Source organism: Gekko japonicus, unplaced genomic scaffold, assembly GCF_001447785.1.
Source record: "Gekko japonicus isolate JY-2015 unplaced genomic scaffold, Gekko_japonicus_V1.1 scaffold4328, whole genome shotgun sequence".
Lineage (NCBI taxonomy): Eukaryota > Metazoa > Chordata > Lepidosauria > Squamata > Gekkonidae > Gekko > Gekko japonicus.
Genome location: NW_015160959.1, coordinates 29,750 through 55,621, shown reverse-complemented (window position 1 = coordinate 55,621; position 25,872 = coordinate 29,750). Strand labels below are relative to the sequence as shown.

Genomic DNA, 25,872 nt, shown 5'->3' with positions numbered 1-25,872 from the left:
TTTTATGTATTGTGTTATTCATACACGTGGGTGTTAATGGATTTTTCTCAGGTTGGAAGCATCAATTCACAATTCTATACATGGGGCTAATATTGTAAAGTAATACTCTCTCTCTTACAAATGAAGCAGCCCCCAAACTAGCCACCGTTGGGGATTTTGAGATTATCTGTCTGCCTCTGCAGGCTTCAAAATGTTGTTGATGATGCACACTGACTTCAGCAACGACTACGAAAAGCATCCATTTTTCTGGTATCCTAGAAAACTACCTTCCATTCACTTCTGATGAATGGGCCACTTTTCCCTGTTATATAAATTGGAATCTCTAGTTCTTTGCCTCCATAGGCATTATTGCCAGAAATGGAGTTACAACTTCTCTGTTGTTAACAAATCACTCGGAACAAATCCTCAGAGCATTTGACAAGAGCTGCAGGATTATTGTAGCCAATCGGCATAGAGAGATTTGGTTATTTGCGGCATGAGCAGTAGTAAAATAATTGCACAGTAATTATGCAAATCCTTCTGCTGTGATTGGTCCTAAATGGCTGGTAGCTTTAGTTAGCCACATAATGTATTGCCTGTCTAGTGTATGGCAACAACCCAGGGTAAGCTTTGAGAATCCAGTTTTAGATGTGGCAGGGAGGGCTGTGGAAGCTGGAGAAACTTCCGGAAGGGGGGAGATGGATCGCCTCTCTCCTGCTTTGCAAAGGGAATCCTTCAGTTGGGAGTGGCACCCTAGAGGAAAATAGAAGTAGTGAAGGAAGCTGTGCGTTTGTGTTTCCTCTTGATGCCAATGGCTGGGCTGGCATGCGAATTGTGCCTCGCCAGGTGGGGCAGGCCAAGCACGGTCAAGGGCAGATGGCTCTACCTCTCCCAGGCTACAAAGCCACCTAAGCTGTCTCCACACGGATGTTTTGCACCGCTGTGGATTCCTTACTACAGCATTCTTCTCAGCAGCATCCATACAAAGACCTCTATCCTTCCTGCTTCCATGGTTTCACCTTCATTGCTGTGATCTTTCATGAAACTTTGTTTGGTGTGATTTTTAAAAAAAGATAAATCACAGTAAAGGTACCTTTGGATGGCAGGCGGATGGAAAGATGAGGGTTTTTTGCAGGTCCTGCCCAAATTGGTGCCTTGCTTAAGCCCCTGTGGCTGCCATAATCTCCTTCCCTTGTAAGCTTTGTAAAAGGGTAACTGATAAATTACTATCGTGTTCTAACAATCTTTCAGCACAATATACTATATTCTGCTTTCATCTTTTAAAAAATTCTCTAGCCTTTTTCCTTGTTGAGTTACAAAGGGTAAAATGCATGCTGCACATTCCCCTTAAGAACATAAGAGGAGCCCTGCTGGATCAGACCAGTAGTCCATCTAGTCCAGCATCTTGTCTCACACAGTGGCCAGAAAATAAGTATAGAGACAACAGTCGTGAGAGTCTGACCCACAAATCAAGCAGTCACCAAGACTTGCAAAGAAAAAGCTTCCTATGTATTACAATCTAAAGCACTACAACATCATTAATAAATCCTTCTGCATAGGTAATCGTCGTCTCTGGATTATATAACAATGTTTCAAAATTGGATCTTCCTCAGGAGATATTAGAGTAGTACAAAAGCTCTGTTTCATAAAGTGCTTGACAACAAGTCAGAAGGAATACTACATTCAGATAGGACGCTGATCTCAGTAAATGTCCAGGCTCAAAATTGCTGTTATATAATCCGGAGATGATTCAACCCCTTTTAAAGCTGTTTATTCCTGTGGCCATCACTACATCCTCTGGCAGTGAATACATTTTAACCACTCTCTGGGTAAAGTAGTATTTTCTTTTGTCCGCCCTGAACCTACTGCCCATCAGCTTCATTGGATGCCCTTGAGTTCTAGTATTTTTGGAGAGAGAAAGAAATTTCTCTTTTTCAGCTCTCTCCATGCCATGCATAATTTTATAAATCTCTGTCATGTTACCCTTAGTCTATTCTTGTCTAAACTGAAAAGTCCCATACTCTTCAGCCTTTTGTCATAGGGGAGGTGCTCCAACACCTTAATCATCTTGATTGCCTTTCTCTGTACTTTATCCAGTTCTGCAATGTCCTTTTGGAAATATGGTGACTAGAACTGTGCATAGTGTTCCAAATGAGGTTGCACCATGGATCTATACAGGGGAATTACAATATTGGCTGTTTTATTCTCAATCCCTTTCCTAAAAATCCCTAACATATAGTTTGCCTTTTTCACTGCTGCAGCACACTGGGTTGACACTTTCATTGAACTGTCCACTACAGCCCTAAGATCTTCTTCCTTCTCAAACTCAGCCAGTTCAGACCCCATTAGCCTGTACTTGAAGCTGGGATTTTTTTTTGTCCCAATGTGCATCACTTTATGCTTACCAGCTTCACTGAACTTCATTTGCCACATTGTCACTCAGTTGTCCAGTGTGTGGAGGTCCTTGGTTTTCACCATAATTTTGTGTTATCTGCATTCGTGGCCCCGACACTACTCACCCCTAATTCCAGATCGTTTATGGATAAATTAAATAGTACCAGTCCCCAAACCGATCCTTGTTGGGACCCCATTGCTTACTTCCCTCCATTGTGAGAACTGACCACTGATTCCTGCTCTTTTCTTCCTGTCATATAACTAGGTTTTAATCCATAAGAGAACCTGTCCTCTTATCCCATGACTGCTAAGTTTACTCAGGAGTCTTTGGTGAGGTACCTTGTCAGAAGCCTTTTGAAAATTCAAGTACATAATGTCCACAGGGTCACCATTATCTACACGCTAGTTCGCTTTCTCAAAGAACTCCCTTTGCAGAAGCCATGCTGATTTTCCCTCAGCAGGCTTTGTCCTTCTACATGCCTAACAATTCTATCTCTGATTACAGTTTCTGTTGATTTGCCTGGGACAGACATTTGGCTGTTGTTGTTGTTCAGTCGCACAGTCGAGTCCGACTGTTCGCGACCCCATGGACCAGATCATGCCAGGCCTTCCTGTCTTCTGCCATCCTCTGAAGTTTGCTCAATTTCATGTTCGTTGCATTGGTTACACTGTCTAACCATCTCATCCTTTGCCGTCCCTGTCTTCTTTGACCTTCAATCTTTCCCAGCATTAGGGTCTTCTCCAGGGAGTGCTCCCTTCTCATTTGGTGGCCAAAGTATTTGAGCTTCAGTTTCATTATCTGGCCTTCCAGGGAACAGTCAGGGTTGATTTCTTTTAGGATTGACTGATTTGATCTTCTTGCAGTCCAAGGGACTCTCAAGAGTCATTTGGCTGACTGGCCTGTAATTTCCTGGTTCCCCTCTGGATCCCTTTTTAAAAATTGGTGTAACATTTGCTACTCTCCAGTCTTCTGGTACAGCGGCTGAATTTAGTGACAGTTTACATATACAGGTTAAGAAAGTCGCTAGCCCTTTTCCTTGTGAGTTACAACAAAAAAGGTTAGAGACTTGCATTTAAAAAAGATAACTGGGAACTAGTACATTGTTGAAATACATCATTGTAACAGTGAAACAATCTTTCAGTTACCAATTTTTTTTTTAAAAAAATTAAAAATGGGTGGTGGTGGGGGGAATGACAGCCACAAAAGGGGTTGAAGCAAGGAAAGTGCAGGGAAAATTCCATGTGGATGCTCCATTGCTGCTGTGAATACCTCTGCATTCAAAGCAACAACTAGAGCCACAAGGGAAAATATTCCCTGTGTGGAAGGAGCCCCATTGGGCCTCATTCTTCCTCTCCCCCCCCCAGCTGTTTTTAGGGATGCCAAGAAGGGGGAAGGTGATGGCAGCAACCATGATTACTTATTGTCTAGTGCAAGGAGAAGTGATCCCCCCCCCCGGTCAGAAAAATACTGAACATTACCTAAAAAACCCCAAACCTGATATGGGGGGGGGAGGGAGGAGAGAATTGTATTTGGCCAGACACTCTGCATATGTTGTGTATCAATTTTAATACATGGAAGTAAGGGTCTAAAACAAGACAACTTTAGAAACATCAATCAACAATATTCGTGGTTTTGCTTTTGATGCATGCACTCAGGAATGCAGTTGCAGTGGATAAAAGGAACACCTGGCTGGTGTTATGTCTGGTCCTAAAAGGTGCTTTTTGAATAGGGTCCTCATGGGGGCAGCAGGGGGAGAGTTTACAATGAGGGTGCATGAAAGGCCAGGGCCACGCCTGTATTGCATCCCAGCCAAAATAAAATCTGGATTTTCCTCTGCTCTCTTCTGCCTCTTTAATGGGACAGCCAGTGCAGTCCTAAGCAGAGCCACACCCTCCAAAGCTTCGGTGTTTAGGATTGCGATGTGAAGCTGCCTTCCAGATTTCGGCCCTTGCTGGCTGAGAGTCACCATTCCTTCCCTTGCTGAAGTCACTCTCAGGCAGATACATGCAGGCTGGTGAAGCTGACAAGTTATTACCGTACATTTGTCTGCAGAAGGCAGGTTTATCCCACCCATGTTTGTCTAGTCAGGTTTGCAATCCTGCAAGAAAGGCTGAGTGGCTGCAGTTCCAGTGCAGTGAGTGTCTGTGTGGTAGAGTCAGAGGACTGTTGGACCAGAACCAGGTTCAAATCCCTACTTCAACCATGGAACGGGCTCGCTTACCCTGGAGGACCGACAGACAGCACATAGAGGAGCGTTGTGAGGATAAAGTACGGATAGGAGAAGAAAGATGCATGCTGCCTTGAGCTCCCTGGAGGAAAGGAGGGATAAAAATATATAGATAGAATTTATCACTGCCCCTCCCATCTGACAGTTGAGATTCCTTTGCTCTACTGAAATTATCTGCCCCTTATGTTCTGTTGTAGAAAACTGGTAGCATGCATTTTTTGCTGTTCAGTCAACTGTTGTTTTTACCCTAGTGTGGCATAGTGGTTAAAGCGCTGGACTGGGATCCAGGAAACCCAGATTAAAATCCCCACTCTGCCACGAAAGCTCGCTGGGTGACCTTGGGCCAGTCACACACTCTCAGCCGAACCTACCCCACAGGGTTGTTGTGAGGATAAAATAGAGGAGAGGAGAACAATGTCAGGTGCTTTGGGTCCCCACTGGGGAGGAAGGTGGGTTATAAATAATAAAGTATATTCTTTTAGTGATGATACAATTTACAGGACTTCGTGTATTCTGCATTAAACAAGGTTTTATTTCTTTGCTAGGGAAATTTTGCAACCTGCAGAAATAATGCAAATCAGGCAGACTTGCATAATATCTCTTACTTTGCATAATTTTCCCGCAAGTTTGACTGCTTTGCATTATTTGGACTGGTCTGGCTAGTTGTGTGGAGGGGCAAGGAGCCCGTGACACCAAAGCCTCCCTCCAGATGCTAGGCATAATTTAGCTGCTTCTTTGCCTCCTAAGATTTTAGCAAGTATGGCTTGCACACTTCCGAAACTATCTTTGGAGCCAGGAGGACTAAAACCTTTTTTAAAAGCTTTGGAAAATGAAAATTGACTAACTGTGGCCAGGTTGTTGTTGTTGGGTTTTTTTTGTATATTTCCATCAATGTCTACTTTGAATCTTTTTGTATATCTTAAATCTGAAAAATGTTTAATAGATTTTTTTTTTTTAAAAAAAAGATGTGTCTTAGTAAAGGCAGAGAACTGTGGTCATAATTAAGAGAGCCAGGGACCTGTTTTCATTTGTAAATTCATGAAAAAGTCTAGTTATGGTAAAACTCCATCTGGTATGCTTCGGTTGCCATGTATGTGGCATAAAAAATGCACAGGGAAGTGCTGCTATTTTGCTTTTATTTGGTTTCTCTGACCGTCAAGTCCACACGGAATAAAATTAACTCCCAGTAATCATAACTGTCTTTTTTTTTTTTTTAAACAATTTCTCAGGAAAAAAAAAAAGTGTTTACTGTAGCTATTGCCCTGGAACCTGCTGAGGTGGGTTCCTTCAGTCGTTGGCCGGAATGAGACTGCAGTTCTCCACGGAGGTTCTCAGAATGCTTCCATTTGCATCACATTGCGCTGTGCAGGGCTGCCGGCGGGTTGCTCTGCCAGGGAACTGGAAACGGTTCAGGTTCCCGGTTGACTAGGAACGGCAGCAAATCGAAATGAGCTCGCATCCGTAGGATGCAGATAAACTGACGGTCTGTGTGTTTTCCATTGAGAAAATGGGTAACTGCTGGAGCGTCAGTAATCTCTGTGAGTAGCCAGCCTCTGCTGAAGGAAAAATGTCTATATCTGTTTGTTCAAGAGGGTGCCGTAGACACGCCAAGGGGCACGCACGCACGAGACAACATGTGTGTCAAAAAGAGCCCTTCGGTCTAGGCATGTGCGTGGCTTCCTAAGCTAGCCTCGATACCTCCCTCCCCACCCCCACCCCGGACCAGGCTGCCTGCCGCTGGTCTCTGGAAACGTTTGCACCGGTTTGGTTCTTTGACGTGGAAAGATGGATCAGATTTGTTCCCGGTTGGTGACGGAGCCTTGGCCGCGCCAGACCCCGGCTGCTTCCGGGCTATATTTTGCCCTGACGGCTCAGCTTTCTCGTCCCCTTCCCGGCATGGGCGCCTAGGGACCAAGAGAAACCCAAACTTAGGCGGGGGCGAAAGACAAGCGGCCGAGCGGGGTTACCTGGAGGGGAGCGGGGGTGGGGGTGTCGTAGCCGGCTCCTTTGCAACGTGTTTGATTCCCCCCCCCAAAAAAACCCCTCCTCTTCAAGGGAGCAGCGTCCGCATTTTGTCTTGGGAGGCATTTGGGGGGTGGGAGAAGAACACTGACGCGACATCGCCGTTGCTTTAACGAGCCATGGTGCTGGGGAGGGGGCTGGATGGGGGAACGGGCGAGGAGTTTCCTTGGAAGGGCTTCGGCGGTCCTAAAGCCGGTTGGGGGGGGGGGGAGAGTCCCTCCGGAGCCGTGAGTGGCCGAGAGGATAATGGCCCACGCGGGCCTGCCCGGGCTTTGCGCCTGCACGAGCGCAGTGACGACGGAGCGCGGCTCTTCTGTGGCCGAATATCCGAGGGTGCGCGCGTGTAGAATGGCATTTGCTTCTCGTTGTCCTAGTGACAGACGGGGAAAGCGGCTGAATCATTGCTTAGTTTAAGCCAAGGGTGTTTGGCGTTGAATGATCGCTGGAATGCTTAAAGTGACATCATTCCGTTTCTGCAACGACCCTGTTTAAGGAAGGGTAGCCCTGTTCGTCTGTCCGTCTAGCAGGAAAGAAAGAGCCAAGAGTCCAGTTGCACGTTAAGGACTAACAAAATATGTGGCAGGGTAGGAGCTTTCCTGAGTCCTACCCTGCCACATATTCTGTTAAGGAAGGTTAGCCCCACATTGTAGATGGTGTGTGTATTTAGGAGTTAAGTACTGGGGGGCGGTCTACCTTGAGGACACCTTGTGCATAAATTTAAAGGGTTTTCTGGATCCGTAGCTATGGTGGCCACCTGTGGATGATCCAAAAAGAGCCCTGAAAGGAGCAAAATATGTATGCAAATAGTCTCTTTAGACCTAATTGACATGCAAATTTGCACAATAATGTAAATAGAAAGACAACTCCCCATAGTGCCAGACATAATGCCATATGATTATTTTAATTTAATTTAAGTCTGTCTGCCTTTAGTAGCCCTTCTTCCAACTGCTGGGAGCTCTGGATTCCCTCTGATTGCTCAGAAACCTAGCCCCCACAGCCGATTTTACTGAGCATAAACAGAACCCAGACATTTCAGTGGACAGGCCTTAAAATGGGATTGTGCTGAAAAAGATGATGTCAGGCTACCTTACCCATTGATCAATTTCTTAGCTGCTGTGCTCTGCAGTGGAGACGTCAACACAGACTGCTTACATTGGTGGAACACCAGAAAGCTCTGCTGTGCCATCATGGGGAAAAAGTGTCATATAGTTCTTTAGAAGGAGGTGCCAATGTGCATGCCTACTGACTCCGCTGCTACCAATGAGAATTGGCTTTGAGGTGTGGGGCAGGGAGCACACACACACACACACACCCCTTGGTTTCCAGTTTGATTCAGGGAGTCTGTCAATCTCTGCCTTGTGTGTAGGCCTGGCCCTCCTCCCAACAGCATGAAAAAAGGGGTCCAGCTATACTGTACATTTATCTGTGCGAGGGCACTGCTATGTCCTTAATGTCTGTGGGCGTAAAAATCTCGACTGGTGATGTGTGAAGTGGGTTTGAATGGAAATCACTCTACATTTGACTGCAGCAGTGTTCCCTGTTCTAGCATCATCCTCAAAGTCTGTTGGTCATTGTGTCAGAGAAATATGCTCTTTGATTTCTGGCAGTAGAATGTGTGAACAGGTGTAAATCGAACATTTTGAACTCTGATGGTGCAGTAACTTTGGCCTGTGCACATGCCATCTTTTGATGTTTCAGTCATGGTATGTTCAAGCATTTTTGAACCAGCCCTTACGGCTTCTTTATACTTTTTTCCTGGCATCCTGCCAGTCTTTAAGTTCTAGAAGGAGAAATGCCAGGGCTGAAACCTCCCAGAAAGTCTCACCCTCAATGCTGGAAGCTGTGCCTGTAGCCCTTGTGTTTTGAGGTTGGCTGTGATCATGCAGTGGTGAGGGTAAGAGGGGCATTCTGCACTTATGCAGTATCACTGGTCATTTTATGATTTCTTCGTAAGTTTTAGTGTTGAGCCCCAGTATCGAAAACAAATCTTTTCATGAATTAAGCCCTGCTCTCATTCCCCAGTGGGCTTCGTGAGCATGTCTGGGATTCACAGGTGTGCACCTGTGCAGGTATTCAACAGGCAAAGGCCTGTTTTGCTTCAGGGTTGGAATTGCAGCATGTTCCTTCAAACTAACGGTTGTCCCTGCAATGATCTGCCATTTTGGGTTCCTATTAGAAAGAAAGGTAGGCTATAAATGAAATAAATAAAACAGCTTTGCCCATAGTGTGATAGTTACAGCACAGTCTTGTAGATGTTTTGTCATCTTGGTAAGCATGTATCAGGTTGCGTCTTGATAAGCATGTATCAGGTTGCAACTTTAACTGAGTACAGTGCTCGTGCACTATTAAAGGGCACATTGATGTCATGATGAATATTTCATTTATTGCTGCTTTTTAATTACATTATAAAGATATTTATTTTCTGAGCACACTGGGTTAAACAAACTAAGAGTTAACTTTTATTTGTGGTTTGTACATAACCAGGGGTCATTTTGTAGAAAAAGAGGGGCAGGAGCTCATTAGCATAACTTATTTGCATATGCCACACCCCCTGACATCACCGGAAGTGTGTCAGGAGGCAACACCCACCGCTCAGGTGCCACTGGACTGTTTTGGATTGCTACCTGTTGAGGGGGGGGGAGGAACGTGCAGATCTGTCCTCACAGAGGAGGGAGAGCTTGTACCTGAATAAAACCTGGTCTTAAAGGTGTCACTGGACTGTTTTGGACCAGGGGGACGGGGGGGGGGGGGCTCTGCAGCTAACCTGGCTGCTTCTTGCTCTGACTGAGGGCTGCGGGGAGCAGGGGGTGGGGCTTGTTGCATGTGCCTGCCCCCTGGGCTCTTTACTGCCAGAGCTCTGCTCCTGTGCGCTCCTGCAGGAAATGACCCCTGCATAACACTGAAGAAAGTCAGGTAGAGCTTACAATGTTTTTTTCCATTGAACGTTTGAACTGTCACAGTATTCAAGTGAATATGTCAATTTATTGCTGCTTTTTAATTATAAGGGTATTTATTTTCTTTCTTTTTTTGAATATTTTTTTTATTTTTTCAAAACAATTTATGCCATACTGTTGCTAATAAAAGAGATACATAAACATAGAAGCACATTTCAATAACATACAAAAATTAAGTCAAAGTTAATGTAACATTTCAACAAAGAGATCTTCTATAATACCCAAGTTCGCTAGTTTGCAGAACTAGAGGAGTGAGGATTACAGATAATATCTTTTCCCATCAGGCTTTAATAATATTGTTTCACGTCAGTAACCATTTATGATAATATGAGTTTGCAGGGAGTATATCATGTGAGAATATTGGAAACCAGGTTGATTCAAATTTGGAATTGGACACCTGAGACAATTGTGCTCTATGTACACTGTCTGAGATTTTTGCCATCACAAATTGTTCCCACACTTTTTCATGCCAAGCAGTTATTGTTGGTGGTGAAGGAGATTTCCAACATGAGGCTATTGTTAGACGTTCTGTTGCAAGGAGTAACGAAATAATTTCCTTATTTCTGTCATACATGTCGATATCCCAATGGTTTAGTAAAAAGTTTTCAGGCTTGAAATTAAGAGTAAGCGAGGTTATATCTGTGATCTGATTTCGAATCTCCTCCCAAAATTTGCTAATTTTTGGACATTCCCACCAGCAATGTAAGTAAGTGCCAGCCTGCCTGCAACCCTTCCAACATCGTGGATCATTATTTATGTTTATTTTTTGTAATTGATGAGGAGTCATGTACCACCTGGGGTAAAGTTTGAAAAACTGTAGTCAGATATTGAAGATTTTGGAGTGATTGGCTGGAGAGGACCATACAGTGCTCCAATCTGTGTCATCCCAATGTACCAGCAGATCTTCTTCCCATCGATGTTGGTATTTAAGTTTTGGGTGATCTCCTTCCAAAATGATCGTATTATATAATTTAGACAGGATGCCCTTCGGATAGCTGGGGTAGAGTTTAATGATTTTTTCCAGGGTCATTAGTTCTCTTCGAAACATACCCAGTTCTGTGAAGTGATCAATGAGATTTTTTAATTGTATATATTGAAACCAAGGTGTCTGTTTCCCTATTTTCTGGTCAAAGTATTGCTTGTCCCTCATTACTCCTTTGTCTACTAAGTCATTTATTTTCTGAGCCCACTGGGTTAAACAAACAAGGAGTTAACTTTTATTTGTGGTTTGCATGTAACACTGAAGAAAATCAGGTAGAGGTTATAATGTTTCTTTGCAATTGAACTTTTGAACTGTTTTCCGTATTCCGGCATTTGGGACCCTTTGTTACAAACTGGCCTTTTAAATCCAGTTTTAAGCTGCTCATCTTCACAGCTTCACTCGGCCAGACTCATTCCCAAGTCCCTTAACTGCCGTTTTCAACTGTCCCTCTCACCAACATTCCGTCAGCTCCCACTGGTAATTCTTAGGGAGAGACAGAACCTAAGCCGTCCCTCACAGTAAATATTCCACATACCCCACCAACCCAATTCTACTGCTTTTCTTCCATTTTTTCCCCAATAAGTTTTTGAAATTTCCAGAAATATCTCTAGCTAGGAGTCCAGTGTTCCCTCTAAGCTGTGGAGTCTTGTAAGCAAAAATTCTACTTTGTGAGCTATTGGCATTAAAGTTGTGAGCAGGTAATTTGGCTACTGCATGAATTAGCTTGCTCTGGAGCCATCCTTCCTGAGCTAAGACAAAAATGTGTGAGCCAGTGGCTCTTGGATACACTGAGGCAACTGACATGTGAACAGGCTGCTAATTAACAAAGTACCTCACGGCTTAGTGAAAGGGCTAAAAGACTGAAACGCAAACCAGGAAAGCCCTTCCCATTTCAGTTTTGTTTCTGCAGTGACCTCATAAGGACCTCGGGTGACTGTACCTCTTCAGACTGGCTACCTTTCCCTGATAGATTATCTAGGACTTCTCTCTGTGCATATACTGTGCAAACACCATTTGAAACTGTCACTTTAAAATTGGGATAATTTTGAGGGTGGGATTTTCCTGAGGCAGAGGTCTTAAGCAACCGAGGGCCGGCACTGTTGAAATGGTGCGTATGTGTCATGACCAAATTCTCCTCACCTACACAAAGAAAAATCCTGTGTATAGATGATTCAATGTCAGGTTCAAATGTAGTCACTGTGATATCCAGGTTATGGTAGACTCAGGTTCAGATCCTGACTCCACAGAAGCTCACTGGTTGTCATTAGACTTGAGAGAAAGAGAGTGACTGGCCCAACTTACCTCACAGGGTTGGTGTTGTGAGTCCAAAAGGAGGAGGGGAAACAATGTTGTAAGCTGCTCTGGGTCCCATTAGGGAGAAAGTGCAGTATAAATATATCTTGTTTTCTTTGTGTACGGCTATTGATTGTTTTGCTGGTGAAAAGCCTCCTACACAGTCTGAAGTAGTGCAAACTGAAGTAGGTTTTACCATTTTAATGAGTATGAAGCTTTGTTGTCAAGCTGAAAGATATGCCACAGCCATCTCCAGGATCACAGCCCGGAGCTGCTATTGGGGGACCCCAAAGTCTGGAAGGGGACCCTGTCACCTTGTTCTGTTCAACAGAAGTAGTGTATTTTAATCGTTTTAAAAATTATTCTCTTAATTTACCCCACCTTTCTCCTCAGTGAGGACCCAAAGCAGCTTACATCGTTCTCCTGTCCTCCGTTTTATCCTCACAATAACCACCCTGTGAAGCAGGTTAGACTGAGAAAGAGTGCCTGTCCCAAGCTTTCAAAGTGAGCTTCTATGGCAAAGTAAGGATTTGAACCTGGATCTCTCAGGTCCTGGTCCAGTACTTTAGCCACTATCCCACACTGGCTGCCTGAACTTATGCTGAACCTCAGGAGCATTTGGAACATAGCAAGCAGTTTTTGAGACTTAGCACTGTGGTCATGAAAAGCCCCCCTCCCCTCAACTAAGCATGGAGCTGGGGTCAAGGACAGAGGCTTGCTGTTGGGCCCCTGTGGTGTTTGGCGTACTCTTAAGTATTGTTATTCTCAGGAAAGTCTAGGGATTAGATGGCATGTTAGTGTCCTACTCTGAGAGCATCTCTCCATCTTGGCACTCACAGATGCTCTGTGGCTTCCACTTACAAACAATTGAAACCAGTGTTGTATGAGAACAATGGGTGCTACTGGGCGCTGGTCTCCTTTTCGGGCAAGCTACCCTGTCGGCTTCCTAAATAGCTCATTTCCCACCAATGCAAATAGTAGAACATAGCTCCCATTCCAAGCAGAACTGGGTGCATTTTTGTCCTTCAACATTTGCGGAATAGTATTAAAACTGTTCTGTTGTTATAGAATATCTGATAAATGTTGACTTGATGGGCCTTTCCCCAGTGTAGTGGTTAAGTGTGCAGACTCTAAACTGGGAGAACTGGGTTTTATTCCCCACTCCTCCACTTGCAGCTACTGGTTGACCCTGGGGAAGCCATAGTTCTGTCAGAGCTGTTCTCTCAAGGACAGTTCTGGAAAGAGCTCTCTCAGCCCCATCTACCTCACAGGGTGTCTGTTGTGGGGAGGGGAAGGGAAAGGAGACTCTGAGTGAAGGGCAGGGTATAAATCCAACCTCCTCCTCCTCCTTTTCATAGGGCAAAGATTTTGGATTGCTTTACCAGCTAACCTTTTCAGAAAATAAGTCCTTAGTACAACACAGCACTTGGACTCCTCTTCTTACATGCTTCATATTTTTCCATTTCTGAATCAAGTGAAAGAAATGAATATTTAAAAATGAGCCACTAATAATCAAAGCATGAGCTGCAGTAAGAATTGAGAGCCCTTGTAGCATGGGCTGAGAAGTTAGAGGTGGGAAGGGGAGCTTGCCCTCATGCTGGACTTTTGCAGAAAACCCAGTGGCTGCCACTGCTTGCTTCTGAAGCTCAGCTGAAAGGGAAAGTGTGGTTTCCCCTATTACTGGTTTCTTTGCTGCTGTTGGCATCTCCAGCAAGCGCCTAGTGGAAAGAGAGAAACCACACCCCCTTGGCTCTAGATCTCATAAATATTGAACCTTGAAAATGCATTTCAGTCTGGTGTAGATATGCTCGTGGGCTATTTTGGCAGCTACCTCTTCCCAAAACACATTGCCGTCCCAAAACTCAGAGCAGCAGTAAAAACAACCCTGATTTTTTAAAAGAAGGCTAAGAAGTGACCTCATGCGAGGAGAGACCAAAATGGGACACTGTTTCCATGCAGCGGGAATGAGGTAAAAATAGTAGTAACAGAGTGAAGGGATCACTTTTTTGTTTGTTATTGCAGGTGGCCATGGAGGCAGCACTAATGAACTCCCGGAATACGGGATCGTGGAAGAAGATGCCAAAGCTTGGGAGGCATCATCTGCGATTCACGGAGAGGCTATAACATGTGCTCCAGATGGTCGGCCAAGTGACCAGCTGCTGCCGAGGCCTCTTGAGAATGGTAAATCTGGAGGAGATGAAGCATCATTGGTTGATAGCCTAGGAGGCGTTTTAATGGTTTCTGAAGACTCAGAATATGAAGAGCCACAGGTTAGAGAGAATAATGCTTTTGGTTCAGAGATGCAGATGGGAATTGAGAGTCGTGTTGGCCGAGCAGTTGAGGAGGTGGCCAGAGAGAATGTTCTTGCAGACCAAGAAACCCCTTTAGAAATGCCTCTTCCAGATCTTCCAGCTGAGAGAAAACTGTACTGGATTACAGAAGAAGATTCGACCATGGTCTTAACTGTGGAAATACAGCCTGAAGCCTCCCAGGAGACTGAGGAGGCCCACAAAAGCAGTGAAACATATGGTCATAGACCATTGGAAGGGACAGAGAGCAAAACTCAGAGTACTACTGGTATTCTCCGTAGTGCCTGGGCAAACTTTGAACAGGAATTCTCTCTGCATGATTCAGACAAAACGGACAAGACCCCTGAGAGGAGGCTGTCCGAAGAGATGGCTGTCAGCAAACATGTGGAATTTCAAGGGGTGGAAATCCTTTGGATACAAAAAGCTGTGGAGAAGGGAACAGGACACTCTGAGGTCAATAGCGTAGAAAGGAGAAGTTTCTCCGGAATACCAAATAACCACACTTCATCCACAGCCTCATCATCATTGGTTGGCTTGCCTGAGAGCTCTTGCAGTGGATCGTGGGACAGCCTTAGGCCTTTAGCTTCACTGGCTGAGGGTGAAGAGGATGAAGTCTTTGTAGAAGAAGGAGAAAAAGAAGAAAAGAGCTTGGATGGAGACAGGAGATCTGTGCTAAACAAGGACAGGTAAAAATATTCTGGTGTGGGAGGGAACCTATAGCTGGCTCCAGTTTCTTGAGGATTTGGAGGTAGTTTGACTTAGGCTGACTTGACGTGCCCCCGTGGTGGGAAGGCAAAGAAGATAGCTATTTAATTTTTGGAACTTACTCATTTTCTTTACAAGGTACCCAGAGCCTGGTACACAGACTCACAAAAAAGGTAAAAATCACAAAACAGAACATCACACATAGAACACTCAAAACAGAATATTACCCTGTAATAGAGCACTCCCCCTTCCCCCATCAAGTACACACCAGCAACACATTTAAATGTGCACCATGTAGAAAAATGTAGGGTTCTTTCAATACGACCCAAAAGTATGACAGTATAAATATGTTCTGACAAGTTCCCTAAAGGCCTTTGATGCCACAACTGAAAAGGATGTGTTTCCAGTATGCTCCAAACACACCTTCGGTGGGCAGCAAACCTTCAATGCAGGGCCTCTTTGTTACTTATGTAATCTTTGGGTCATGTCTGGGTTGTCCACAAGGACTGTAGGTTGGATGTTGTTTTAAACGTTCCCTACTGGGGACTGAACTCTTGAGGTGGACCTTGGCTTATGTTGAGAGTAGCCTTTTATTCCTCTGGGCTTAAACATGCAGTTTCCATGCCCTCCAGGGCAGTTTTGGATCAGGAAAACAAAACTGAGGGGGAAAGTTTTAAACTCCTTGTCCCTATGTAATGTGGTCCCAATCTGCACTGGGCCCCAAGTATCTTGGACCTGCGTTTCCAGATGCTCTCAAAACAGTGTCTGACTGGAAAGACTTGTGGCTGACCTGGAGATGATTGTGATGTGTACTTTGAGTTCATGTAGAGAAATCATTCTCTCAGATATTCAAGGTCCAGTGAAGCCACATCCACAGCTACTGGGGCAGTCCAAAGATCCTGCAGTGAGTGAAATCTAAGATGGTGGGTGCCGCCTCTTGGAAGGTGGGCTTCTTAATCGGTCAGGGGTAGATCCACTGCCTACTCTGGCCAAGGACTAATATATTTCCCCCTGCCTCGTTGCATATACCACACAGTGAATATTCAAACCAGGTTTTGCAGACGCATATGAAACTGCCTTATACTGAATCAGACCATTGGTCCATCATTGTCTAGTACCACTGGCAGAGGTTATCCAGAGTCCCCAGCAGAGGTCTTTCATATCACCTACTATGCAATCCTTTTAGCTGGAGATGCCAGGGATTAAACCTCGGATCTTCTGAGAGCCAGTTTGGTATAGTCGTTAAGAGCAGCGGATTCTAATTTGGAGAACTGGGTTTGGTTCCACACTCCTCCACATGAAGCCAGCTGGGTGACCTTGGGTCAGTCACAGTTCTCTCAGAACTTTCTCAGCCCCACCTACTTCACAGGGTGTCTGTTGTGGGTAGAGGAAGGGAAGGCGATTGTAAGCTGCTCCAAGACTCTTTCAGACAGTGAAGAGTGGGGTATAAAACATGTCAAGCAGATGTTCTACCACTAAGCCACCCTGACCTGAATAGCCCAGGCTAGCCTGAGCTCATCAGATCTCGGAAGCTAAGCAAGGTCAGCCTTGGCTAGTATTTGGAAGGCTGACTTCCAAGGAATACCAGGGTTATCATGACACAGAGGAAGGCGATGGCAAAGCACCTATGAGATGTCTCTTGCCTTAAAAACAAGTCTAGCTTGCCACCTAGTGGTGAATAATACTAAAGAGCTAGAACTTACGACTGCCAGACAGTCTTAGGATCTCCTGGCTATTCTACACACAATGGATAATTAATTAAGTAACCACTGAGCTGCAGCCCCTTCTCTAAAGAATTGTTATTTCCTCATACATTTTATCACCCAAAGCCCTGGTATTTAAGCATAGCGTTTTTTGTTTGTTTTTAGGGCAGTAATTGTACTAGAAAAACATATGCCCTAAAAAAGAAAAGAAGTTACCAACTTCTTTTGCAGAGCTGTTTTGAAATGCAGTGGTTTTGAAACTGCATTTCTCCCCCCCCCCCCCAATTTCTCTGGGTATCTCTGTCATAGCAGTAGCAAAGCTCTAACACCAAACAACCCATTCTGGTGTGAGGCCAGTCAAAGGCTACTTTTTGAAATGCTAAACATGTCCAGGCCTTGCTGCTTTGATTTATTCAGGTTCTTCCAAAGCTGGGAGGAACCTTCAGCCGGACTTCCTGACTGCAGGCAAAAATGCAAATGAAAACAAGAATCTCCACCTCCTCGGTTATGCAGCCAACAGATAGGGCGGGCGGGATGGGGTTTAAATAGAGACTGGGGGGAAAGTGCCAACTTGGGGGAGTTGGAGAGCAATCCTAAACAGGTTTATTCAGAGTCCTACTCAGGTCTATTCAGTGGGGCTTACTCCTATGTAAGGATTATGCTGTTAGAGTATTGGAATGGCCTGTCTTGCATTGTTAGACAAAGATCAGGTAAAACACTTGGGGAGAAATGAGTTGGACACACCTGTGTGCTGAGGGGTACTTGGGTTTGGCAGAAGTATCGTGATTCTCATTGGGGGTTTCACATGGTTTGGTGAACTTGGCTTTGTCTCAGTTCTAGGTTGGGTTGTCAAGTCTGGGTTGGGAAATACCTGGAGATTTGGGGAATGGAGCCAAGAGAGGGTGAAGTTTGCAGAGGGAAGGGAGCTCAGCAGGGTATAATGCCATATAGTCCACCTTCCAAAGTAGCAATTTTCTCCAGGGGAACTGCTGATCTATATTGTCCTGAGACCAGTTGTAATTCCAGGAAATCTCCAGCCTCCACCTGGAGGTTGGCAACCCTGATTCAGCTGTGCACATAAAGTATTGCTACGGGCCATTAGATGGCCCACATCCCAAGCTTTCACTAAAAAAAAGAAAAGAAAAGAGAGAGTAATTTTCTGGTCCTTTTATATCCAGAGCTATGAGGCAAAATGCACAGGATGAATTTCTGTCCAGTTGTTGAGTGAGAAATGAGCCTACATCCCGTTTCCATTTTTCTAGCCAATGAGGGAAATCACAACTACTGTTACGCTTGCTGCATCTTTCCTTAACTGATGTTGCCATGGCTGGAGGAGAAAGCCTGAGCAAGTCCTTTCATGAGTCACATTTAAAAATACAGAGATGCTTGAGTGCAAATGGGCCCTGCATGCATTTCGAATCCCACCCCACTCTGTCATGGAAGCTTGCTGGGTAACTTTGGGCCAGTCACACACACACAAACTCAGATGGAGCTGCCTTGTGTAAGCATTTCTTTTTATAGTCTCCTGTACATGTTCGAAGTTCCATGCTATGTTAGAGATGGGTGGGTGGGATAAGCCAGCCCTGACAAATCAGAAGGCAGGCAGCTTTCAGCTGTGCTCTTTCTTCCTTTGCTGACTGCCCCCCCCCCCCCCCCATCCAAACCGAATACTGTCGTTCCTCCTCTCCCATAGCTCTTTGCTCTTCTGCTGCTCCTTTGCTATCATTCCATGGTGTCTGCTACAGGCTACACAGGTTGTGGCTTATTAGGCCAAGGCACAGGTCGGGCAGCCAGACGGGCTCAATAGGGCTCCTGGTTTTTGCTGCCTGCTGGGGAGAAGGCAAACACAGGGTCATCTGTCATCCGAGAGGCAGAGGATGGGATGCCAATTCCAGGATGGGAAATTCCTGGAGATTTTTTTTGGGGGGGATCCTAGGGAAGGGAAGGGCTTGGGTAGGCATATACCCCACAGAGGGATATAATGCCATAGAGCTCACCTCCAAAGCAGCCATTTTCTCCATGGGAACTGATTTTGTGGTCTGGAAATTAACTGTAATTCCAGGCAATCTCCAGGCCTCACCAGGATGTTGGCATCCCCAGACAAGCCACTGTATAGGGGCTGTTGTGTGTTCTGTATAGCTTGGAGGATCACAAGATTTATTTTTTAAATATAAAGACTGCTTTTTCCAGAGTTTAAAGTAGTTTGGATAATGTGTTAAAAATATGATAAATGGCAATAAAGCACCCGAATAGCTGGCAGATTCATTTACTCCTGTTGCTATGGGGGAGGTTTGCAGGCCTGTGCTAGTTAAACAGCCCCCATGCGCATGAAAGTCCCAGAGACTGGGCTGCTGCCGCAGCGTTCCTTACTTCTGTGTTCCCAGTCCCCCTCAGTCCTGGTGCATGTCCGGGTTTAGTGATGTGGAAGAAATCTCTGTTGTGCTTTTAGTGCGTGTGCACCCTAAGCATTTCTCCTCTGTCAAACGACCCTTTAAAACAGCCCAAATGAGTCATCCTTGGTTCAGAGTGGAAATGATTTTGCCGTTCTGTTCTGCACACCTCTTTCAGTTTCCTCTTAAACTGCGAACTGCATAGTGAGCCAGCATTTCCTTTAACTGTAATTTTTCATTAAGTTTTCTTTGTACGTGGCATGCAAGTGCTTAATGACCAGGGCATGCTGCCGGCATGAGTAATATGTGTTACAGTCTATTATAAACACAACAGTCAGAATCTCAACTGTAGCAAGCCAGAGTTTAATTACTTTAATGACTGACCTCCCAGATGCTTTGGCAACGCCTTTATCATCGAATAAGCAGTTGAGAACGACCAGCCTGGGCCAGCTTGCCAGGTTAATATGGAATTACTCATAAGACAAATGTCTTTTGATTCTGGTGAATTTATTTGTGGAAGGGCAGTGTTTGGTGATCAGAAGGAAATTGTGTGGCTGATAATGAGCTGGTGTAGACCGGATATGTCAGCTCTGGTTAAGAGGCTGGGAGGAAAGATCACAAGCTCTCTCAGTTACAGTAACTCCTAAAGGCCTTGCCTGTGGTGAAGTGTAGCATTGGCACAGAGTCCGGTTGTTCAAGATACCACCAAAACTTGCATTCCTTGGACTTGAATCGGAAGTAAGGGCTTCAACAGCAAGTGAGGATGCTCACTTTCAGCCTGGGGGTTGGCATTAAACTGTTGCTCTTTCCGTCCTTCTCTTCACTCAGAGTGATGCTGGTCTAAGCTGCATGCTGACCGGCCAGCCTAATAAATGGGAGGTGGGTGGTCTTTCTGCCTTTCCCAGCTTTCTTCTCACGTGGCCCAGAATGGAAAGAAGGAAACAGTCATCTGACCAGACCCGTTTGGTCAACCAATGAATTGTTTATGGTGTTCATTGAACAGCCTATTGTTGATCTCTGCAGATGTTACTGAAGTCACATGGGGAGCGGACCAGAAGGAACTGCTGCCACCATGCCCCTCTAGTAACTCATCAAGTATATCCAAGCCCGTAGAGCAGCTTCAAATGTGACTGTGATTTGGGGGGGCGGGCAGGAAGGACACACTTCCCGGGTTTCTTCTTTGTGGAAGAAATTTGTTTGTGTTTTGTGTGTTTGCCCATTACGTTTTGAAGGGGCTATGAGCAGTATGGTATGGTAGAATGTCATAAGAACATAAGTAGAGCCCTGCTGGATCCATTAATCCAGCATCTGGTCTCACGTGGTGACCAGCCAGTTACTCTGGAGGGCCAGCAGCAGGGTGTAGAGGCTGAGGCCTTCCCCTGAGTTTGCCTCCTGGCACTGGTGGAAAGGGAAAGGTTTCCCTTGCTCGAAAGCTAGTTGAATCTGACTCTAGGGGGCGGTGCTCATCTCCGTTTCCAAGCCGAAGAGCCAGCGTTGTCCAAAGATGTTTCGATGGTCATGTGGCCAGCATGACTAAACGCCGCCTGGGGTGGGTATACTTGTCCTACTATTGACTCTGTTCACAGATGGGTTTTGTGTGTGTGTGTGTGTGGGGGGGTGCTTTGAAAACCGGCAAAAACTCTTGATGCTATGAGTAAAAGAAAAGAGTGTGGGAAAAGGAACCTTTACTGTATCACCTTCAGCTCCCTAACCCCCCCCCCCACAACTATTGTCTTTCTCTCATTCCCTAATCTCTCCCTTTGTTTTGTAAATGGGCTGCGATGTTGGGAGAGAGGACCCAGAAGCTTCTGAATCTCTGAAGGCTAATCTAGGACAGAGAGGCACACAGTGTGTCTTTTCACTGAACACAATGAGCCGATGTTGTTTCTTTATACACATCATAACATCCAAACCACTTTTGTTTCTCCTCTGTTCTGAGGGGTGCTGAGGGGAGGATGAGGGTGTTTCTTCTGCGTCGCAGCAAACACAATTGCAGCCCAGGCGTGTAAACACCGCAATACCTAGCAGATCAAAAAAGGGAAGCCTGCTCTTGCGTGTGCACGTGAACCACCCCGCAAGCCCACATGCAAGTCTTAAAACAAAAACTGAAGCGGTTTTCTTTGGTTTTGATTCCTAGTTCAATGGAGGAGGAAGAAGCGGTCCGTGGAAGAGTGGAAGATGTCCTTGGGCAACAAGACGACGAAGTCTCAGTAGATGTGTACAGCTCACAGTTTGAAAGCATTCTAGACAATGCCTCTTTATATTATAGCATCGGGTCGCTGGAGACTTTATGTTCAGAGCCCGATAGCTACTTCAACTTTGAAATGCCACTTACTCCGATGATCCAGCAAAGCATCAAGGAGGATGCTCAGTTTTTAGAAGGGACTCCAGGCGGGGAGGCCAGGAAGGGCCATTGTGGTGGCATCACCAATGGAATCGGAGATATGAAGGAGTCCGACATCATCAAGGCCTCTCCCTTGAAGAGGTAAGGTATTGTTTCCCCTTCCCCATGACTTCACATGTGTTTTGTGCTGATGAACCTTCATGCTGATGGAACTTTGAACTATTTTCACTTCACCAGTGTGCTGGTAAAACTGTTACGTCAGGCGAAAATTGCAAAACATGCGTACGTAACTTTTCCTAAAGTACTGGCCATGATTATGGGCTGGTGGAGGGGGGCAAGATGGTCTCTGGGAACTGTATGTGACACTCTGGTGTCGAAGCAGGATGTCAAATATATGGCCTGTGGGCTGCATCTGGCCCATGAAGGACACTTGTACGGTCCCAGAGGCAACCCCTGTAAAATTGGTGGCAAGCTCACCAGCAGCCAGGGGCCTGCAAAGCGAGGCGCACTTGCCTGGAATGAAAGAGAGCTCTCTTGCACTTGTATCTTGAACAAGCACACCGGTCCTGCATTAGAGGCTGCACTGTGCAGTGGCAGAGGCAAGTTTTGCTAACTCTATGAGGGTGTCCCCAAGCACTGTGTTTTCCCTCATAGTGTTGATTGACAGTTCTCAGCCTGGTTACCTCACTTCCAGGCATTTTTGTCTCTTTCCTTCAACCTAGCACAACTTCATGGGAGCCACTGAAAATTCAAGCTGCAACTTACCTGCATAGCCCTGCTCTGAGTTCCATTTATGGGCCAGAATCCAGGAAAGTGGCTTTGTACGTTAAAGACTGGTATATTGTTATCTTGTGGCTAGATTTTTTTTAACATTAGCTGCTAGTGTATTTTGCTTGGTAAGGAGATATAGTAAGCCTTCCACCCCATTTTTCTGAATCTCTTCTAACTATAGGTAGATTTAGACACGGGGAATGGAATACCGTGTCCCTGACATACTAGTTTTTCCATGGACAGGGAGATTTTGCTCTTGGGAAACATTCAGACTTGTGATCCTCCACCTTAACCTAAAAGGCATAGTTGCAGGAACTATCATCTATTCAAATCTGTGCAGAGGTCCTCACTCAGCATCTGGGCCCGGGGACTGAGTGGTGCATGTTCAGTCACTGCCTGCCCGCTGCTTTTTCAGACGCACTTGGGAGACAGGTTCCTGCAGAGGTCATGGCTGCACTCTCAGCATGGGTATCAATGTTTTCCCAGTGGAGCGCGTTGATGGAGAAGCAGAAAAAACTGCTAGCTCTGCAGTAACATGACATCTAAAGGAGATGGTCCTTGGTGCGAAATAGCATTGCACTGCCACTGAGTAATTATTTTTGTGACACCATGACGCTTCCCGGCAAGGCTGGACCTGTGGGTGGAGCAGGCTGAAAGCCATGCCTCAGGCAGCAGATTGGGCAGGAATTTAAATTTGGCAAGTGTGGGGATGTTTTATCCAGAATATACCACAAACTCTCAAAACCAAGTGGTAGCTGGGAAAGAGAATCCAAAATTGTGCCCATCTGCCTTGGAAAGGACAGATTAGAGGTTTTGCTGGTTTTCCACCCAGCCTGCGGCATAATCAATTATTGGGCAGAGCCTAATTCTGAGGGTGGGCATGTATGGCTTTGTTGCCATGGACAAGGTGTTTAGCTTACTCATTTTATGACTAGCCCCTTGACTCACTGAAAGAAATCCCAACATCTGCTTTGAACTGCCAGGGCTAGAGTGGTCAGTAAATACGCAACAGGCTTTAGAAAGAACCTTAATTCTGCTTATTCCAACCTGTGTTTTATACCAATGCTTATATCAGCCAAGACTTTTGAATTTATTTTCTCACTCTCTCTTTTTTTTAACCCTACGGCTGAGGGAAATAGTTTGCAAATAGGTAGGCTGTCGCTATTCCATGATGTACAGCTTCGAGGCACGGAAGCACTCCGACAAATGCTTCATTAAGGAGACAGCACTTGGATGGGCTAAAAAAGCAATGCTTTTTAGCTTCAGTGCTTTGAGTGCGGAGTGTGCAGCTTCCCAGTACTGCCTGTAATAATGGAATGAATCTTCTCCCTGGGGAAGTTGGTGAACCAGATTGGGCTGGAAATTGGAAGGTCAGCTAAATATACATCTCATTACGTGTGTCTTTAAATTGAACCAATTTTCCTCCTCCTTTTGAAACTGACAAATCTGTTACTCTGCTGTAAAAGATCTTGCATTCTCTGGAATTGTACAAACTGAGTCACCTTTTAGTATGCATCATCCTCTGTATGGAGTGCGCTATAAATAAATGCTAGTTTGAGGTCTGCCCATTGTGACAGGTAGGGCATGTGCGGAAGGATGTGCTGTAGGATCTGGCAACGCATTGACTATATCTGCACTCCCTGCAGGATCCTTGTTCGTAAGCATGAGGCCATATGGTGACAGGAGCTGTGAGCTGGCTTTGCCCAGCTGCAGTGGTGCCACCAAGCACTGGGCTTTCATTTCCCTGTTAGACTGAATAGAAGTAGATAGGGCTACATCTTGTAGCTGCCGTAGACAATCGATTTTCTGTATGAGCAGGCCAGTGGGTAGGTCCGTGGTGTGTTTTCAGGAGGACCTTGAGACCAGGGCAAAGCCCCCCCCCCCCAAAAAAATATGACAAACACTTTGAACACATGGAGCTGCCTTATACTAAGTTAGGCCACTGGTCTATCAGTGTCAGTATTGTCTACTCAAGACTGGCAGCAGCTCTCCAGTGTCTCCAGCTGAAGTCTTTCACATCATCTACTGCCTACTCCTGTTTAATTGGAGATGCCAGGAATTGAACCTGGGAAGTTACGCCTGCAAAGCAGATGCTCTACCACTGAGCCATAGCCTGACCCTGCAGAGTAAACAGTGACAGCTGGATTAAAATCATCCCAGGATGGCAGCATTTTGACTGCCCAAACATTTTACTGACCATGCCATGTGCACAAACCGAGCAATGCTCCTCCTTGTCCTTGACCCACGTACATTCAGTGCAGCTGCACTGGAGTTCTCAGTTCAGGTGTCTTTCATATAATGGCTACAGCCTCTACACAAAAAGCACCTGAATTTAAATCTATAATCTCTCCGAATATAAATCTGTTTGGCATCAAATAAGAGTAAGTAAAATGATCTGCAGCCCAGTGGTGTTTGACCAGCGCTGGTGCAGCGCACGTGAAATCCTCAGGATAGGTCAAGCTGTGAACGATGGCAAATGAAATCTGAAAAATAAGCCTTAGCAATGTATCAAGCAGCCACTAGGTGTCCTCTGTCAGCTGTGTGGAGTTCAGCATGGAATTCACCGTAGTGCTGTGAATTCGGAGTGAAAGGGCTAGAACATAAGAACATAAGAGAAGCCAATGTTGGATCAGGCCAAAGGCCCATCCAGTCCAACACTCTGTCACACTCTGTCCAGCCCAACACTCTGTCTATTTTATTTTATTTTGTAAATTTGGTAACTATTTGTTTTTATCCTGTTTTTATGTACTGGCATGTGTGCCCTGATGTTAGCCGCCCTGAGCCCGTTTGCGGGGAGGGCGGCCTAGAAATCGAATAAATAAATAAATAAACAGTGGCCAAAAATACCAGGTGCCATCAGGAGGTCCACCAGTGGGGGCAGGACACTAGAAGCCCTCCCACTTGCCCCTCTTCCTCTGCAAGTGGGGAGCCCGGGCAGCCCCATCGATATAACTCTCATGCAGGGGAAGATAAGAACTTGGGAATTCTTTATATCGGAGCCAGTAAATGGGCCACAGTTGAGGGGAGGAATGGAGGAAGGCAGGTTTTGCTTCTCCTGGCTGTATCCTAGCCTGCCGCCCCTAAGCTTTGTCCCGTAATGAAAACCACTGAGAGTCAACTCAGTAATGAGATGGGTCACTTTCCCCCCAGCCACACAGCAGCTGTGGGGAATGGCTGTTTAAAAGTCTGCAGGGGTGCGATTTGGCTCGGGACCATTGCATGTGTGTGGGGGAGGAACTCCCGCCGTCTCCTCTCCACCGTTTTCCTGAGTTATTTGCCCCATGCATGTGCAGCTCCAAAATGAGTCCAATAGCTTCCCTCTGGGGCTGTTTGGCTCAGGAAAATGGCATGGAGACAGGGCAGGAACCCTTCCTTCCCCCCGTGCTGTGGTACTGAGCTGAACTGAACTGTACCACCACAGACCTTTAAAAAGCCATTCCCTGCAGCTGTTGTGTGATTGTGGGGGAGAGTGAGTTGGGTACCTGGACCCGACTCATGAAAAATCATATTGCATAATTTGGGCCTGAGTTTGCCGTGACTACACATTTTTATCCTCCATTCTGGTTTTTACCGCAGCCTGAAAGAACGACAAAGGGACAGAAGCTTGGAATTAGTGTTATACAAGAAAGAAGACCCGCGAAACTCGCGGGGGGTGGGGCGGGGGAGCTCAAAACTCAGCAGGCGGCGGCGGAGGAACCAGCAGGAGCAGGTAAGCTTTCCCCCACATCCTGCCGGTTCCTCCATCTCCTCCCCCCCTCGATCGCCCCCACCCGCCTCCTCCCCCAGCTCCGTATCGGG

At 45.7% G+C, this 25,872-nt stretch overlaps 1 protein-coding gene across 1 annotated transcript in view; it reads left to right on the top strand.

Moving 5' to 3' along the window:
* The window catches only part of LOC107122273 (PH and SEC7 domain-containing protein 3-like), a gene marked incomplete at its 3' end in the record, with an annotated part of 69,923 nt that overhangs the window by 18,977 nt on the left and 25,074 nt on the right, over positions 1 to 25,872 (top strand). Inside the window, exons 3-5 of the mRNA XM_015425320.1 lie at positions 13,875 to 14,033; positions 14,676 to 14,847; positions 21,097 to 21,444. Coding sequence (XP_015280806.1) covers positions 13,875 to 14,033; positions 14,676 to 14,847; positions 21,097 to 21,444 — 679 coding nt within the window. The remainder of the gene's footprint in view (positions 1 to 13,874; positions 14,034 to 14,675; positions 14,848 to 21,096; positions 21,445 to 25,872) is intronic.